We start from the raw sequence: 16,073 nt of genomic DNA on the forward strand, positions 1-16,073 counted from the left end.
ACTTTGCTGGCATGCTTTTTCAGTCATATAATGAGATCAGGCAAATGTTACTTTCTTTGAAATGTGTTCAGAAGACTACATGGCTTGGCATATTATCTAATAGTTTTAGCTAGATATGAGCTGTTTATTTTTTGTTTGTTTGTTTTAAAAGAAATAATAAGCTGGTTTTACAGCTGTGGAAGTAGAAAAGGCAGATCTGTTTCTAATTGACCCCAGAACTGGACATTTGGAGAAACAGCTTGCGGTGACTGGCCTTCCTGTCACTAGAGGGCGCCTGTGAACCACATTGGAAAATGGGGGCCGGCCAAGCTGGGCAGTGCTTGATTTATGAGTAAAAAAGAAAGTGAGAATTGAGCACTTAGGATGCCTTTGCTGTGAGTGCCAATAGAAAAATGCAATTAAATGATTGTGAAGATTGTATTTGAAGGACGGAAACTCGATTCCAGAAATCATTTTGACTGTGAATTAGGGGTTTGGATTCACTGACCCTGTATTTTCCAAAGCAGTGGTTCTCCATCTGCAGCAAACCTTTATTTCCAAAAATATTTACATTACTGTTCACAATGGTAGCCAAATTACAGTTATGAAGTAGCAACAAAAATAAATCGCAGCATTAGAAAGGTCGAGAACCACTGCTCTAAAGGTCCTAATTCAGGGCAATTAGCCATCATGCAGAATCTGGTGACCCCATTGTGTGTGTGTGTGTGTGTGTGTGTGTGTGTGTGTGTGTGTGTGTGTGTGTGTGTGTGTGTCCTTCAGCCTTTGGGAGCTGTTGAAATCTTAGAATGTGTCTTAGCCTCACGTTTCCCCTGTCTCACTCCTTCATTCCAAGCACATCAAGTGTTTTGGTAGACCCTTGAGTAAATGGCTGGTCTCCTGCACCTGTGGGTCATCCTGTTTATTTGTGTCTGTTTGTGCTGTTGAGTTCTTTAACTCGCCCTATATCCTCAGTTCCCTGAGAACTTTCCTAAGAGAGGAGCTTGCCTTGTGCAAACTTCTTCCTGTCAATTGGCTTTTTCATAAGGTGTGTCCGGCCTGATAGTCTCTCTTATCATCATCTCTTAGCTCTGAGGGGTGAAGGACGAAGAGGTCTCTGGACTTCTACAAAATGTAGGTAGGAGTCAAACATGCTAAAAAACCATCATTGCCATCTGCTATCAGAAAGCAAGCAGAACTTGATCAGAGTTCTAATAGAGGTCATGGATTATATTAGTGACTTTGATACTCGTGATGGCAGTCATGTGATACCAAATGTACAAAAATAAGACATAAAAGATATATGTAAAATATGACATAAGCAAAATTAGAAGTTGAACTGTTTCCAGGCCTCCAGGCAGTCAGGAAGGCAAATATCCAAGACTTAATTGTATTCTCTCAGTGTTGGGCATCAAGCCTACGTGGGCTCTACAAGTATTCTACCATTGAGCTACATCCCTATCCTACAAGGAATATTTTTTTTTTAATCTGTGCTTAGTGGTTTGAAGTCAATACAACTGGAGAAATGTTCCTTTATATTCCATGATTACCATTGTAGCAGGGTCCCTTATAGAAATTTTATCTTTATATCTTTTGGGACTTGTAGCCCACATGGAAATAAAGTGGATTTATTCTGGCTTACATTGAGACACACTTCCTCCCATATCCTCTTAGGAGGTCTGTATTGGGAGGCTTGGTTTCCCTGCTCACTGTGAGTGGGGTTCACGTTTATGCAGGGTATAAGGTGGCCCCTGGTACAATGTGAACTAAACCTGTCTTAAAGACAGGAGGTCATCAATCGACTAACAAAATCTTTCAGAGATTTGGTGCTTCAAACCATCTGGCTGTTTGTAATCAAGTCACATTATGTTATCTGAATCAAGTCACATTATGTTATCTGTTCTTTACTTTTTGAAGCCTCCAGCCCAAGTCCACTACTGTGGCCACCCTGGAGAGTTCCTTGGGCCTGCCGTGTGCTTCTCTTCCATCTTTCTGAGCTTCTTACCGTTACTGCCTTGACCATTCGGTTTTCTTGAATTTGATCAACTAACTATCTTTTCTCTTGAGCCAGCTCTTCACATTGTTGTAGCTACAGTATCTTCCTGTTTGGTCCCAGGCATGCAATACATGGGAAGCCAGGCTCCTTGGTCCAACTGAATCCTCCCCCTGACTTGAAAAATGGTGCTTCTGAATACTTCCGCTTGTGCTTGGGCAGAACACAGTGGTTGATAAAGTTCTCAGAATACACCTGCTTTAAAATACGTAATAGCAGTCGCGTTGAAACACATGCTCTTGGCTTCAGCTTAAGGGTTGGACTGTCACATGCCCATACTGTCCATGTGTTACTGCATTCAGTAACCACCCTTGGGTTACACCCTGGAGCTTACACGATTCTCTCTTCCACTATTTCACATCACTTGAATACAAGCCTGCATTAAGGCATGGTCAAGCCAGAGGAAGAGCAATCAGCAGATGCTTTTATAAGACTACAATTTGATAGCTCTAAACACTGAATAAAACAATTGGAAAAACCCATTTGATTTTATAAATTGCCTTGTTCCATGCTCTTTGATTAAAATCTCAAACCTCAGCTGTTCAGCGCCAAATTAAAGAGCAACAGGAGGGAAGATAATATTAAGTTATGTTAGCAATTTGCATATTAAGTGCCCTCGTACTGTAGTGTATCATGTGGTAACTGGAAAGTTTTGGTTTAGAAATAAGAAACATGAAGAGCAACTGTTATTGGGGAATGGAAATTGTAGGTGTCAGGGTGAGAAAAAGTTAATGTTTCTGCCTCAAAAACATGCATTATTTTGCAAGAACAGCAGTGTGCTCTTTCTATTAGTCACAGCCCCATGTTAAACATACACCTAGTTCTCAGTTCTAAATGCTTTGTATTCTGTCTAATAAGGTACAGATTCTGAGACTGGTAACCGGTTTAGAAATCGCTAGCATGTATTCCTGCAGACAAAGTCAGAAAACTCTCTGAGGTCTTAGGAGAAGTTTTTAGTCTCATCTGCCTTAAGTTGGTTGCCAAGATACTTCCTGCCCTTATAGCCATGGCCACTTCCTCGCGATGGGTCTCATCTTGTCTTCCTGCCTGTAAGAGGTAGCGTGGCACAGGGACTGAGAGGTTGGCATGATAAAAATCATGTGACTAAAACAGAGTTACCCCACTCTTTCCGAGGGAAGACCTCCTTCGTCTGCAGCTGGAAGTAACCCCCACCTCACAGGTGGACTCGCATTGCTACGAAGATGAAGCGGCATGCCCTCTGTGAAACCTAGCTCAGCCCTTGGGCCCTTGCTCTCAAAATCCAGTCAAATCTGATCTTGGTAATATTCAGTGCACTTTTCTCATAGCACTGTGGAAAATTTGCACACTACAGAGAGGAAGTTCTTTTTGACTTGCTACTGATTGCAGCCCAACACCTGTTTGAGATTCTCCAATTTAATCCATCAGAATCAGCTTGTCCTAGAAAGAACGTGAAAGAACATGTGTATGTGTGTGTGTGTGCGTGTGTGTATGTACCTACATATACAAATATATACATGCATATATATCATTAAGCATGTATTTCAGTGTCATTCTGACCAAAGACTTTGAATTTCTGAGAATGAAGAAAATTTTGAGTCTGTGCTTCGGTGTTAGTGGGCATTTCCTGAGAGACCAGAGTTCATGCATAGCAAAGGGTTTGCAGATCATACTCCTCTTTCCAGAGGACTGGAAGAGCCTTGTCCACAGGAATGAGAGATAAGCTCCAACCGAGCAACTGCAGAAGCCCAGTCCCAAGGAATCACCTCAGTCCCAAGCAGTGGGATTAGAGTTGTGAGCAAGTTAGAAGAGGTTTGAACCACCCGAAGGTCCTAGTGCCTCATTCATACTGGGGGAAAAAGGTTGTCAGCTCTTTTTTAATACTGGCAATTGCTCAGCGGCCCTAGCTTTTAGCAAGAGTAGCTAGACATTCCCCAGCTGGTGACCATTAGACCCACCAAAGCTTTCCAAATACTCCAAAAAGTCAATGATACCCCCCTGAAGTCAGATCTACTCAAGTCTTATTACTCATTTTGGATCTCTAACCTGTGGACTTTAAATACACCAGGAGAAATATGGTGACTAAAGGGGTTTATAGACGAGTCATACCCACGCAGAGGGAGGGAACACGGGCCCTAAGAGACGCTTTGCAGTGACCCTTTCCAATACAAGCTCAAGTGTTGTAATTGCAGAGAATGCAAGCCGTGTGTGCATGTGCACTGAATAATTCAACAGCCTAAATATGCAGGTCAAGGCGAGTTATAGGCTGTTACAAATTTAGGCCCCTTAAGTCTTAGTGTTTCGGTACCCGAAATCTATCTTCCACCCTGTGTCTCCGACCCACAAACAACACAGAGAATAGAGTAACCATATGAAAAAAGAAAGAATTCTTATTTACATAGGAGCTAATACAGTTCTCTTTAAACCTGAGTGATCAAAAGTAAACTTTCAGGGTTTCGTAAATGATTTTAATAATGTATAAAAATGTGTTACAGTGTGCAAAAAGATACTTTTGTCTAAAAATGTCTTCACACACTTCTTATTTATTTATTCATAATACAGATTCCTTTCCACAATATTCCTTAATTTGTTGTTCGAAATTATTTTTCCCCTGGGATGTTTTTTTTTTTTAAACGAGCAAGAGCTGGGCATAGTGGCACACACCTTTCATCCCAGCAGTTAGGAGGCAGAGGCAGGTGAGTCACTGTGAGTTCGAGGCCAGCCTGGCCTACAAAGAGAGTCCAGGACAGGCAAGACTTCGCAAAGAAACCTTGTCTCAAAAAAAAAAAAAAAAACTAAAAATAAGCAAGCAAGCAAACAAACAACAACAACAACAACAACACAGCAACAAAAATTAAATAAACATTGTAAGAGCCAGAGAACCAGATAATTTGCTGTGAGATTTTTGTCTCCTACATATAACAGGAAGATACACCCATAATACTTCAACACTATGGCTGCTTAAACAAGCCATGAACAGTGACAACACTAGTAGACATGCTAACACAGAAGGAGAGATTTCCATGGGGCCTCACCCCTGGACAAAGCTCCACAGACAAGAAATAACAGCTGAAAAGTGGAGAGTTAGTCTTCCCTGGGGATGAGGGAACCGCTAATTGGTTATCCAACACCTAGTGCTCAACACTGAACTCATTTAAATACAAGCAATGCTAAACTGACTTAGCAGGTTGTATTTGTATATTTATGAAACCACACATACACACAGCAATAATAACTAAGAAAAAACGATATAGAAGGGGGCCTGAGGGGAATTTGAAGGAGAAAAAGAAGTGTAGATATGATGCGATTATATTTTAATGTTAAAAATGATAAAATGATATGAGGCTGGAGAGGTTGTTGACTGTTTAAACATACTGGCTGCTCTTCTAGAGGACCTGGGTTTGATTTTTAGCACCTATACGGTGGGCCTCTTCTGGTTTCCACAGGTGCCAGGCATGTATGTGGTTCACAGATGCTTATATATGCAGGCAAAACATACATACAAATAATAACAATGATGAGTATGATAATAATAATTAATAATAATAGTAATAAATTCTAAATTTAAAAACTGATATTTAAAAAATAAAAAATAAATAAAAAATTTAAATTTCTAACACTAAACCTTGACTGATGTGCAGAATTGTGACTTCATTGCTCACTGATTCCTTTACTCTCCTAATATATAATGGAGATGCCTTTGGTACCAAAAGCTTATGTAGAGGCCTATGTGTGGATGCAGAGCACTAGTTAACAGGTACCTTGCCTTTGATAAACATAGTAAGAAAGACATCTTGTTTTGTTGTAGTTTCCTCAAGTGCTGACCTGGCATTTGTCCTTGCTTAGTTTTGTCTGTGCTTTATAGCTTAAGTGAGAGAATATGGCAGGTCTTTGTCTTAGACCCACACTGCACCCTCATTACCACTGTACCGGATCACACCAGATCACTGTGTTCATTTTATGAGAATGAAGAAAGTGCCAGGGTCCAAAGAGAAGTGGGATGAATTCAACTCTTGTAGCTACTTTTCTTGGAAACATTTTGGACCTTGGGTTCCCTTGGTTTACTATTATAAATGAGACATCTTTGGTGGGACCAGAGGGCAGAGTTGCTCATATCCTGGATTAGGTCTACTTCTTTAAATTTCATTCACTCTTTCTGTAAATATCTGGGTGGCTATTATGTGCTAGGCCACTTCACTAGGACACTGGGACATAGTGATCACCACTAAACCAAGCAAACTTTACAACCTGTACACGTGGAGAATTCATATAATTCCTTAAGCATGATTGGCAGTTCTTGTAACAAACATGCTGGAGACACTCAAATTTTGTTTTTGTTACTTCTGTAGAAACTGGGGATATTTTATTACTAATAAAATCTAACTGCTACAATATCTTCCAGAGCAGAATTTTCCAGAAGGTGGTACCAGAAATAGTTTTATAGTTATTAACAGATGTTACTTGGAAGAGATATGAGATAATCAATTCACTCGGCCTAGGACTTTGTAGATTTCCATTGCTGTGTCACAGCCGACTTGCATGTGCAAAACTAGGCACTTCCCCACACTCCCAAGTTTATACCTCCACAAAAACACCATGTTCATTTTATCTTATTACAACTGATCCTTGGAACTCAGTTGGAGAGTCGTTAAAGAAAAATCACATGCGTTGGAATTCCTAAGTGGCTCAATAATAAAATTAATATGACTTGAGCATTGCATTGCTTAGTACTTTCAGCTAAGACTTTGGCATCCCTCTTTATAGGCCTATATTATAAACTATATTATACAATTTAATGTTTTATTGTTAGTTTGCACATAAAACTTCTTATATTGACTGGCTCATACAATTAGTATATATATACACATACATATATATATGTAATGTATATATGTATACACACATATATATGTACACACACACACACACACACACACACACAACCCAACCAAGTCCAGCCAACAAAACAATGTTATTGGAAGGTGGGGTTTTCAGTAGTTAGTAGATAGCTCTTTTTTTCCTTCTTGGTTTAGAAACTTTTTCTTGAGAGATAAGGGAGATAAGCAGAGGGAAATCCAAATGTGAGATTTAGTTCTCACCAGAATTGGAATCTTGGCTATAACTCAGAGGCAATACTGAGCTTCCTATTAACGGACTCCAGAATCGAAAACATTGGCTGAAAGATGCTGGCCTTACCCACAAGCAAGGTCAAGAGACTCCTGAGCATGGAGACAGATCGGGACCACAGAGGTCCTGGTTCCTAGTCCTTCAGCCTGAGTGACTCCTTCCCGCCTCATGGAGAGGAAGAAAGGATGGTCATGAGTGTCCACGGGCTCTGAGGGAAGTTACTCCTTAGGGAAACTTGAGGTTGCAAGAAGGAGATCCAAACACTCCATGCAATGATATTCTGACTTTCTATCCTGATACATAGCACCCTTATTTTTCATTTGCTTTTATTTTTAAATGCTTATATAGGATGTAATATGTTAATTATTTCAGTGTTGTATTAATAAGAATTTTTGTGACGACTTTTTAATTGATAATTTTATACAAGCATTTAATGTGTTTTGACCAACTCTACCTGCACTCCCTCCTCAGCAATTCCTCCCCTAGCCTCATCCCACTTTTTCCTCCCTTGCATGCTTCCCCCTCTTTTTATCCTACTGAGTTCACTTAGTTGCAGTTTATCAGTTGTTACTGAAAATCTTTAACTAGTGTATGTATCTAAATAGAAATAGAAAATAGGCACGATGCTCAGAATAAACATAGGCATTCCCATAAGTTCCTTAAACATATACCTTTATATTACTTGTTACAGTGACTGTTCAGATTATATGGATAACATTTTAATTATTTCTTCACTCTGAATTTAAAGCATCTACAAATGCTTAAAGTTCCCTCCCAACTTTTGAAAAAATTTTAAATCTTTCCAGAAGTAATAAGTTTTAAACACTTCTGAAACATTCTATTCCACTAAATAAAATAGTGTTGTGTTAGGAGTTGAAGGAAGTCACTTTAGCTTTTATTTTGCAGTCACGGTGATCCGATTTCTAAAAGACTACAGTTTTTTTTTTAAGTGCTAAAGATCCTGAATTGTTTTCTAAGTAGATTCTGTTATCTGAAGAAATCCTCTCATTTCTACCACAGCTCCTGGGGAGGAGAGAAAGGCCTTCATCACTCTTCTCCTTATGAGTTAATTATAATTACTCATTTCCTGAGGCAGCACCAGAAGCTCATCCTGGCTCACCCAGAGACTGCTTCACATGGGAGCTGCGAATTGATTTTCTCTTTGAGGCATTCTAGTGATAGGGTTAAACATATTGGTAGAAGACTGAATTATTTGATGCAAATAGATTTTCAAGAAAATCATTATGCTAAATACTTAATAGAAGGACTTCATCTACATATGGCAGCAACTGTGACCTGCCTTCAAGATGACATCACTGGGTGTCATGTGGCTCTTTATACATTTCAGCCTCAGAAGGAGATAATCTGTGAGAGGCAGGAGAGTCTGATCTTTGCTGTGAGAATCTTCAGCAGACGGAAGCCGGGACTAGAGGGAGGCAAAGCTACTTGCACAGTGTGTATGGTGCCTTGTGGAATTCTCGGTTTTCTTTTTCTTTCTTTCTTTTTTTCCTTTTGTTAATGTAGATTAAGTAAATCAGCTGCTTTGGACTAACGGGGGCTGTTCTCTTCATAAGTATCAGGAGCTTGTCTGGATTCCTCTATCCTCCTAGGAGCCTGGTCATCTGTGTATTTTTTATCCCAATTTAAAGAAAGCAGACAAAAACCAGGCAGTTTCATCTCTCTGGGAACTTACCCTTTTCTTCCAGTTTTGAAGATTTCTGCTCCAAAATTTGCTGGCTGGATTGCTAACCAAAGGGGAGACGCTTGCTCCCTGCAGTATGTGCTGTAGAAAGTCTCCAGGTAACTTTATCTGCTAACAAAGTGGCCCTCTGTGGATTCCCTTCCAAGCCAATTTCAATGAACAGCCCGTCCTTCTCAAATGGACAAGGGTAGCTCTTCAGCACCATGGAGAGGTCCGAGCAGCGTTTAAGGGCAGCGTGGGACTGTGACCCAGACAAACAATCTGACAGTGTAAGTTTTGCGCATCCAATCATCTATTACTTACCCATCACCCCAAGTCTAAGAATGTCACTCAAAAAGGACACTCTAAAATATAGGCTTTTGCCACATATTTTTCATTATAAACAACCACTTAAACTTATTTTAGAGAAAGTTAATAATGCAAGTTAAAGAATGTTTTAATATTGCATTCTTTGATGTGAATGCTTGTTCTTTGAATTTTGAATGTAAAAACTTAAAAATCCAACACCAATTAATTACAGTGTAATTAGACAAACCAGATGTTTTGAGAACGTATTTTATAATCATACATACATAGTTTCAAATGTGCAATTTGTTGTTGTTGTTGATTTTTTTTTTTTGTAAGCAGAAGACTCTTAAAGGGGTTTCTGATTTGTTGTTATCCAGAAGAACAGTTAAGCTCTTAGGCCAAAGACCATAGTTTCAGTTCCAATAGAGGCCTTACCTGTTCTAATGTTCAAACACATAGAGCTATTTGGTGATTTAAAATACTGGCAGACACATACAGTGAAAACTTAAAAAGTTACAAGCAGCCCTTTTTCTAAAAAAAAAAAAAACTAGATATGGGCTATTGAAGTTCTTATTTTAACATTACTGAAATATTTTATTTATTTTCAAAATTTTCCAACTTAACTGTTTAAAATAAAATTTCCAAAACAAACAGTTTATTCCCCTCAAGATAATTCCTTAACCACTTCTTTTCAGACCTTGAGATAACTGTATATTAAGATCTCATACAACGAATGGAGAAAATACTTTGAATTACTACCAATAATGACCCCAACAGATATTTTGGTTTGTTGTTCAGAGTTGTGTAAGAGAACACAGAACTATTTAAAACATAATTTAAGAAATATCTTTTTCCAGGCCAGTTAAATACAGTTTTAGACATTTATACTGGATCATTTACATTAAAGTATAATGAAGCTCTTTTAATGTTATTGTGACATAAAATTTACTCCTCTCTATAGTTCTTATATTCAAAAACCTCAAGTATAGATATTTCTTTCTATTATATATAATTTTCAGGTGAATTCTATTAATCTTAGCTCTTCAGCAAGTTGGCACTTGATTTTTAAATAAAGAATGCTTATTCATGAAACTATATGAAATGTATAATTTTAAAGCCTATGACATAATTTTGTATTAAAGTGATATTGTTATATATATTTTGTCAACTTCACTTAGAAGGTGCACTAGTGTTTTCCTAAATTGATCTCAAATTCAATAGATCTAAGCATTTTGAAATGTGTGAAAGGTAGATGTTATCACCCAGCTCTTTCAGTTTTGACTCCTTGGATTTTATGATTCTGCATAGATTTTAGGGAGAAGCAGTATTTTTTCCATAGTAAGCATGCTGTGTGACTTTAAGTTTTAATATCTCCTGTACTGTGAGCTCCGACTATTCCCTAGTGGAGGTGGACCTTGGGCAAGTCTTTCTGGGTGATGAGGCTGTCCTTCAATAATATGGACAATGTGATGCTTGTGTCATAACCTGTGCCTGCCGTATGCCCTAAAGTTGGGTGTGTGAGGCTTGCTAGATTCACAGATCTGTTATCTTTGAGAGGCTTCTCAAGGACATGATGCAGTGTGATATTGTCAGGAGTGTAACATTTCACATTTGCTCCTCTTTCGAAAACATTTTGGTGATATATTTATAATCACAGCTACCTAGCTTAGACAGTTTGAGATATGGTTGTTTATGTATCTGCTTAACAAGAAATTGTTGCTGCATGACAAACCACCAACAGATGTTAGCTCCTGCTCTGATAGCCTTTCAATCATTATTGAAAGAGTACAAATCATCCAAACAATAGAAAATACCCAGATCTATTTAGACTGGGAGCGGATCCCCATTTCTTTCTTTCTCTTTTTCCTTTTTACAGCATTCTGTTGGTAGCAGATGTGCGTGAACAGTCTTAAATTTAGTTGACTGACATTTTGTTTTTCTTGCCAATGTAAAAAATATGCTCACAGTTTTGTGGTCCACCCACCCTTGCAGGGCTCTGTAACCTTTGGCTGATTGGCTGAAAAAAAAAAAGAAAAAAAAGGGGGTGGGGATTGTGTCTGTTTAGCAAAACCCACCGTAGCTAAAATTCTTTGTAGGGATGCTGAACATAGAAGGGGATGATAAGTATGTTTCACTGCTATTTTTAACTTTTTTTTTGTAGCATTCAGAGAAGCTGGTCTTAGAAATGGTTCTTATCATTACATCTGTCTCCATCAAAGCTTCTTCCAGATGTGACATATCCAGTTACAGTCACAATAGAGGCTCCCCATAGGGGAGAGCTTGAGGGTGGGTTGTGGAGAAAAGAAAGCATCTATTTAGAGAGGTACTGGATTCCTTAAATTAGGATGTTCATTGGTCCCGTAGATTTCTAGACTTTGGTTTCTGCCACAATAAAGAGCACTCATTGAATGTCGGGGCCCTAAGTGCAGAACCCAGTTGCCCAAAGAATGTTTCTGAATTTATCCGTTCACTCAGCTCTCACACACTGAGCATTCATTATCTGCAATTCCTGGCACCACAGATAGTGAATTTTGGACTCAAATCCAAACATGCAATTAACTTATTTTCTTACATATACTTTATGTATATAATCCAAAGACTGAAAGTTTCAAACAATTTGTACATTACATAATTCCATGACACAGCATGATGCTAGTTCTCAAAAACTCAGATATTTTGAGAAATCTTGGACTGAGGATATTTCAGCTGTAGGTTCTCCGGTGGGTTTTATCTTGGAGTCTTCCCTAGTTAACCTTTATTGGTTATATACTCTGATCGCTGTATCAAAGGATAGATATGACTAACGGACCACTCCTGAGCCCCTGAGAAACAAATCATTTAAGAGAAATAAGTTAAAATAAACTTAATGGCTCTGTTTGTTTGGTTGTGAGCCTAGCCTTTAACAACTGAGCCATCACTCCAGCCCAACCTAATGGTTCTGTTTTAACCCTCAGGAGTTGGAAACCATCTAGGAAGCAGCAGAGGGAGATGTATCATTTGGAGCTGTTGGAAAAGGAAAACAATATGATAAAAGGAGCAAGCAGGGTCAGGAATATCATTTGTATCTTTGTTATTTCTACTACAGAGATGATGGACTATGTGGAAAAGAAACACAAAGCTAGGACATATCCATCTCTAACCACCTCGATGGTTATGCTCAGAGCCACATAACCTCCAGTTTTGCACCTTTGCCTGCATCTGCCCACCCTGTACACTGGTACTCAATAGTAGATCCTGAGAACCTAGCTGTCAACACTTCTCTTTTATAATTAGGAGGAATTCTGTAGCTGTATGCTATCCATTCATGAGCTCAATATTGTCAGCTTTGCTCTGAATGAAAATGTCTGTTTGATTAACTGTTTAACTATTTAAATACATAGTATATTTTTGGGCCCATTCACAACAAATAGAATGCCAAAGGTTTGTTTACTTTAAAAAAATATTAATTAATGTGTGTGGGGGGGGGTACAGAGGAGTGAATAAGATCCCTGGAGCTGGAATTATAGGCAGTTGTGAGCTACCCAATATGGGTGCCAGGAACTAGTTGAGCCATCTCACCAGCCCTTTCTCTTTTTAATGAGACAGCACAAGACCTTAGGGACTATTTATTATGCCCATGCATACATGGGCACATGAGCATGAGCACATATGTGATTGCGTGGGCATGCTTGCATATACATAATGTACATGAGAGACTTGACTCCAAGTCACTCAGATTCTTAGTCAACACTTCTTCGATAAGGCTACGACTGAACCAACACAAACTCTATCAGTTAGAATTTTGAGCCCATTCACAAAGACACCAAAGACTCAAAGTTTTCAACACCTCAATGCTCATGGAGGTCAGAGGGTAACTTTGGGAGTCAGTTCTGGCCTTCCATCTTGCTGAGTCAGGGTCTCTCTTATTTCTGCTGCTGCACTGCACACTGCAGGATAGCTGTCCTAGCCAGTTCTCCTGTCTCCTCCTCTCATCTTGCTGTGGCAACGCACACTGAGCATCCATACTTTGTACATGTGTTTGGACGATGGCACTCAGGTCATCAGTCTTACATGGCTAATATTTCTGTCACCCAGAGGTTTATTTCATAATTAGACATTAACACTGGATGGATGAGCCAGTCAGCGGAGCAGTAGTTTCTCCTACAGTTGTTCAGAAAACCCAGGATGGCACGAGGTCGGCCTTCTCTAGCACAGGGTTCTCAAAGCCAATACGCAATATGTAATTACCTTCCTTCCAGAAAACCAGAAGTGACAACACAAAGAATGAAGTGACATATGTGGGAGGTCTAGGTGATCCTGTTTGCAAAGGGCATACAGCACTTCACTCATATTATCTCTGGCTGAACCTACTGTCAGGAAGATTGGGAATGCAGTTCTCATTTCCAAAATAATAAGAAAAGGAAAGGAATTTTAGAGCACTCAATTCTTTCTTCCATACCTTGAACTCTGTTCTGTGTCTGCTTTAGTCTTTCAGGCTGCAAACTATGGAAACCAACCCTGGTTAATTTCAGACAAAAAGTGATGCATTAAAAACATGTTAATCCACAGGAATTCTGATGAATTAGCTTTAAAAATTAGACAGGAGCTAAAAGAATTTTATTTCCTAGAACCTCAGGAAAGGGACAATATTGCTAAAGTACAATATTATTTGGTGTGATGGCCACAGGATTCTAAATTGTCACTCATTCCTCTAAGAGACAGTTCATTCAGATTAAAGAGTTTGAACTTAATGATCCCATCACCTGGGTTAGATTGCTAAAATGCAGAAAGGGAAGGATGCTTCTGTAGGTAGAGCCTAGAGACATCTTCAAAAGTGACTCATCTGTGGAGAATGTCCTGTCCATTGGCTAGATCTGGGTAGGGGTTGGATGTTTACTACACGACATGAACTCTGGTGCCCTATATTTGACCCCATCCCCTTGATGGGGAGGCCCAGTGGCACTCAGTGGGAAGGATAGCAGTCTACCAAGAAGAGACTTTATACCCTATGATCATATACAAGGGAGGAGGTCCCCCTCAGTCACAGTCATAGGGGGGAATAGGGTGAAAGTGGGAAGGAGGGAGGAATGGGAGGATAGAAGGGATGGGATAACAATTGAGATGCAATATGAATGAATGAATTTTAAAAAGTGTTACTTCCATAATAAGCTTTATAATCCATAAGAAAGGGGAACACACACACACACACACACACACACACACACACACACACACACACACACCACACGTACGCACGCACGCAAAGACTCCAATACTGTGCCTGGGGCTACAAGAGTCTCTTGCTGCCTCATTAGACCTAGTGATGGCCCATGCTGGTTCTTATCCATTCCAGTTGGCCATATGCCCAAACTGCTTTATTGCAGTGCCGAAGACTAAGCCTCGTTGCCTCTCCCAGGATGTGTTTTGATGACTTTCACCAGTTGATGACTCTGATCCATCTAACATCCTGCGTGAGTCCTGCTCTGGCCCTTTTAGATGCTAGCTGAGCTTTTCAGGACCGATTCTACAACACTTGGCCTTGTTTGAGAACTCAATTCAGACCTGAAGCCTGTGTGATAAGTCTGCTTGGCTCTTGCCCAGACATTCGACCCATCTCCTGTGGGGTTTTCAAGTTTGTAGAATGCATAAAGTCGGCTCAGTTCCCATTAGTCTCAAAGGGACACCAGGCTTAACAAGATGGTGCTCCGAGATATTTGGGACACAGGGTGGCATTATCACATTATTATTTCCACAAGCTGTTAACCTGAATGGGGGAAAATAAAGAGTGGGAATTTAATGCCAGAGAAGTTTTTGGCACTTTGTCAGTTCGACATTAGCTTTGAGGGCTTTGGGAATCTTGCCTGCAATTTTCAGCACCAAGCAGCTAAAAGCTGTGCTTTTTCTGGGATCCTGATGGCCCTGACCCCAAAGGGACAGCATTCAGTATTTGTGGGGGTCTGAACTGTGCCAGGCCATCTTCCAGAGCCCACCAGCAGCTACAGAAAAGTGACATGCTGTGAATCGCTGCCTGCACCACTTGGTTCACACTTGGCATAGCACCTCTGACTTGTGCCAATAGGATACGGCTGGGGAAACAGCCATCCACACGTTCATGCGTCGTGGGCGTTCCCGGTTCCCTGTGCCCTGTGGGCTGTTTATGCCTGGGTGGCTTCTGGGTAGTCATGCGGACCCTACTAACAACCACAGAAACTTTTTAGGCTTTTCAAGTGTCACCGCTGGCGACTCAGCCACTGAATAGGCTAATTAAAATATAGAGCAGAGGTGTGCACCCTTTTGGAACTTAACTTCAATAGTTTTGGAAGAGAGAAGACAGGAAAACTTGCCTAATCCAAAGGAGCTGGTTCCAAATGGCTTCGGCCACTTGGATGGGATTCATTTTCAATTCTTAGGTTCCCATATTTGTGCCTGAAAATGCATTTACTTAGATCTTAGAATACTGATGTATCAGAGTGTAAGAATCGCTCAGCGCCAAGGGCTGCACAGCACTGCTTGGAACCTACTTGCTGTTCTCTTATTGTTTTTGCTTTTTGGTTTTTGTTGTTGTTGTTGTTGTTGTTGTTGTTAACTCTTCGAGATTTTGACACATACATACAATATATTTTAATCATATTCATGCCTCACTCCCTTACTCCAACTTGTCCTACTCCCAAATTCATTCCTCTTATTTAAAAAAAAATAATCCAACTAATGTATCCCATAAAACCTGGGTGTGGTGCCACCCACTAGAGCTGTTCATAGTCCTCAGCTTGGCTGGAAGCTGCCCTTGCCCAGCCAGGCTGGAATATTAATTGGCTGGATCTTGTATAAGTCTTGTGCAGGCAACCATAGCTGCTGTGAGTTTATGAGTTCAAAGCTCTTCTTAGGCCCAGAAAACAGTCTTGCCTCAGTCTTCCATAACCGTGGACTTTTCCATCACTTCCAAGTCTCTTCTTGAAAAACCCATTTACT

The 16,073-nt window shown here is 39.9% G+C and overlaps 1 protein-coding gene across 2 annotated transcripts in view; it reads left to right on the plus strand.

Moving 5' to 3' along the window:
* LOC311590602 (IQCJ-SCHIP1 readthrough transcript protein) overlaps positions 1-16,073 on the plus strand; it is a 735,649-nt gene that overhangs the window by 166,743 nt on the left and 552,833 nt on the right. The window contains exon 1 of one of the 2 annotated variants that reach the window (XM_084769752.1): positions 9,026-9,106. The exons of the other annotated variant lie outside the window; for it this stretch is intronic. Within the exon in view, the coding sequence (XP_084625878.1) occupies positions 9,041-9,106 (66 nt within the window). The 5' untranslated portion in view covers positions 9,026-9,040. Of the gene's footprint in view, positions 1-9,025; positions 9,107-16,073 lie in introns of those variants that run through there. 2 annotated transcript variants of the gene reach the window in all.

This window comes from Acomys minous (assembly GCF_964271855.1).
Source record: "Acomys minous genome assembly, chromosome: 19".
Taxonomy (NCBI): domain Eukaryota; kingdom Metazoa; phylum Chordata; class Mammalia; order Rodentia; family Muridae; genus Acomys; species Acomys minous.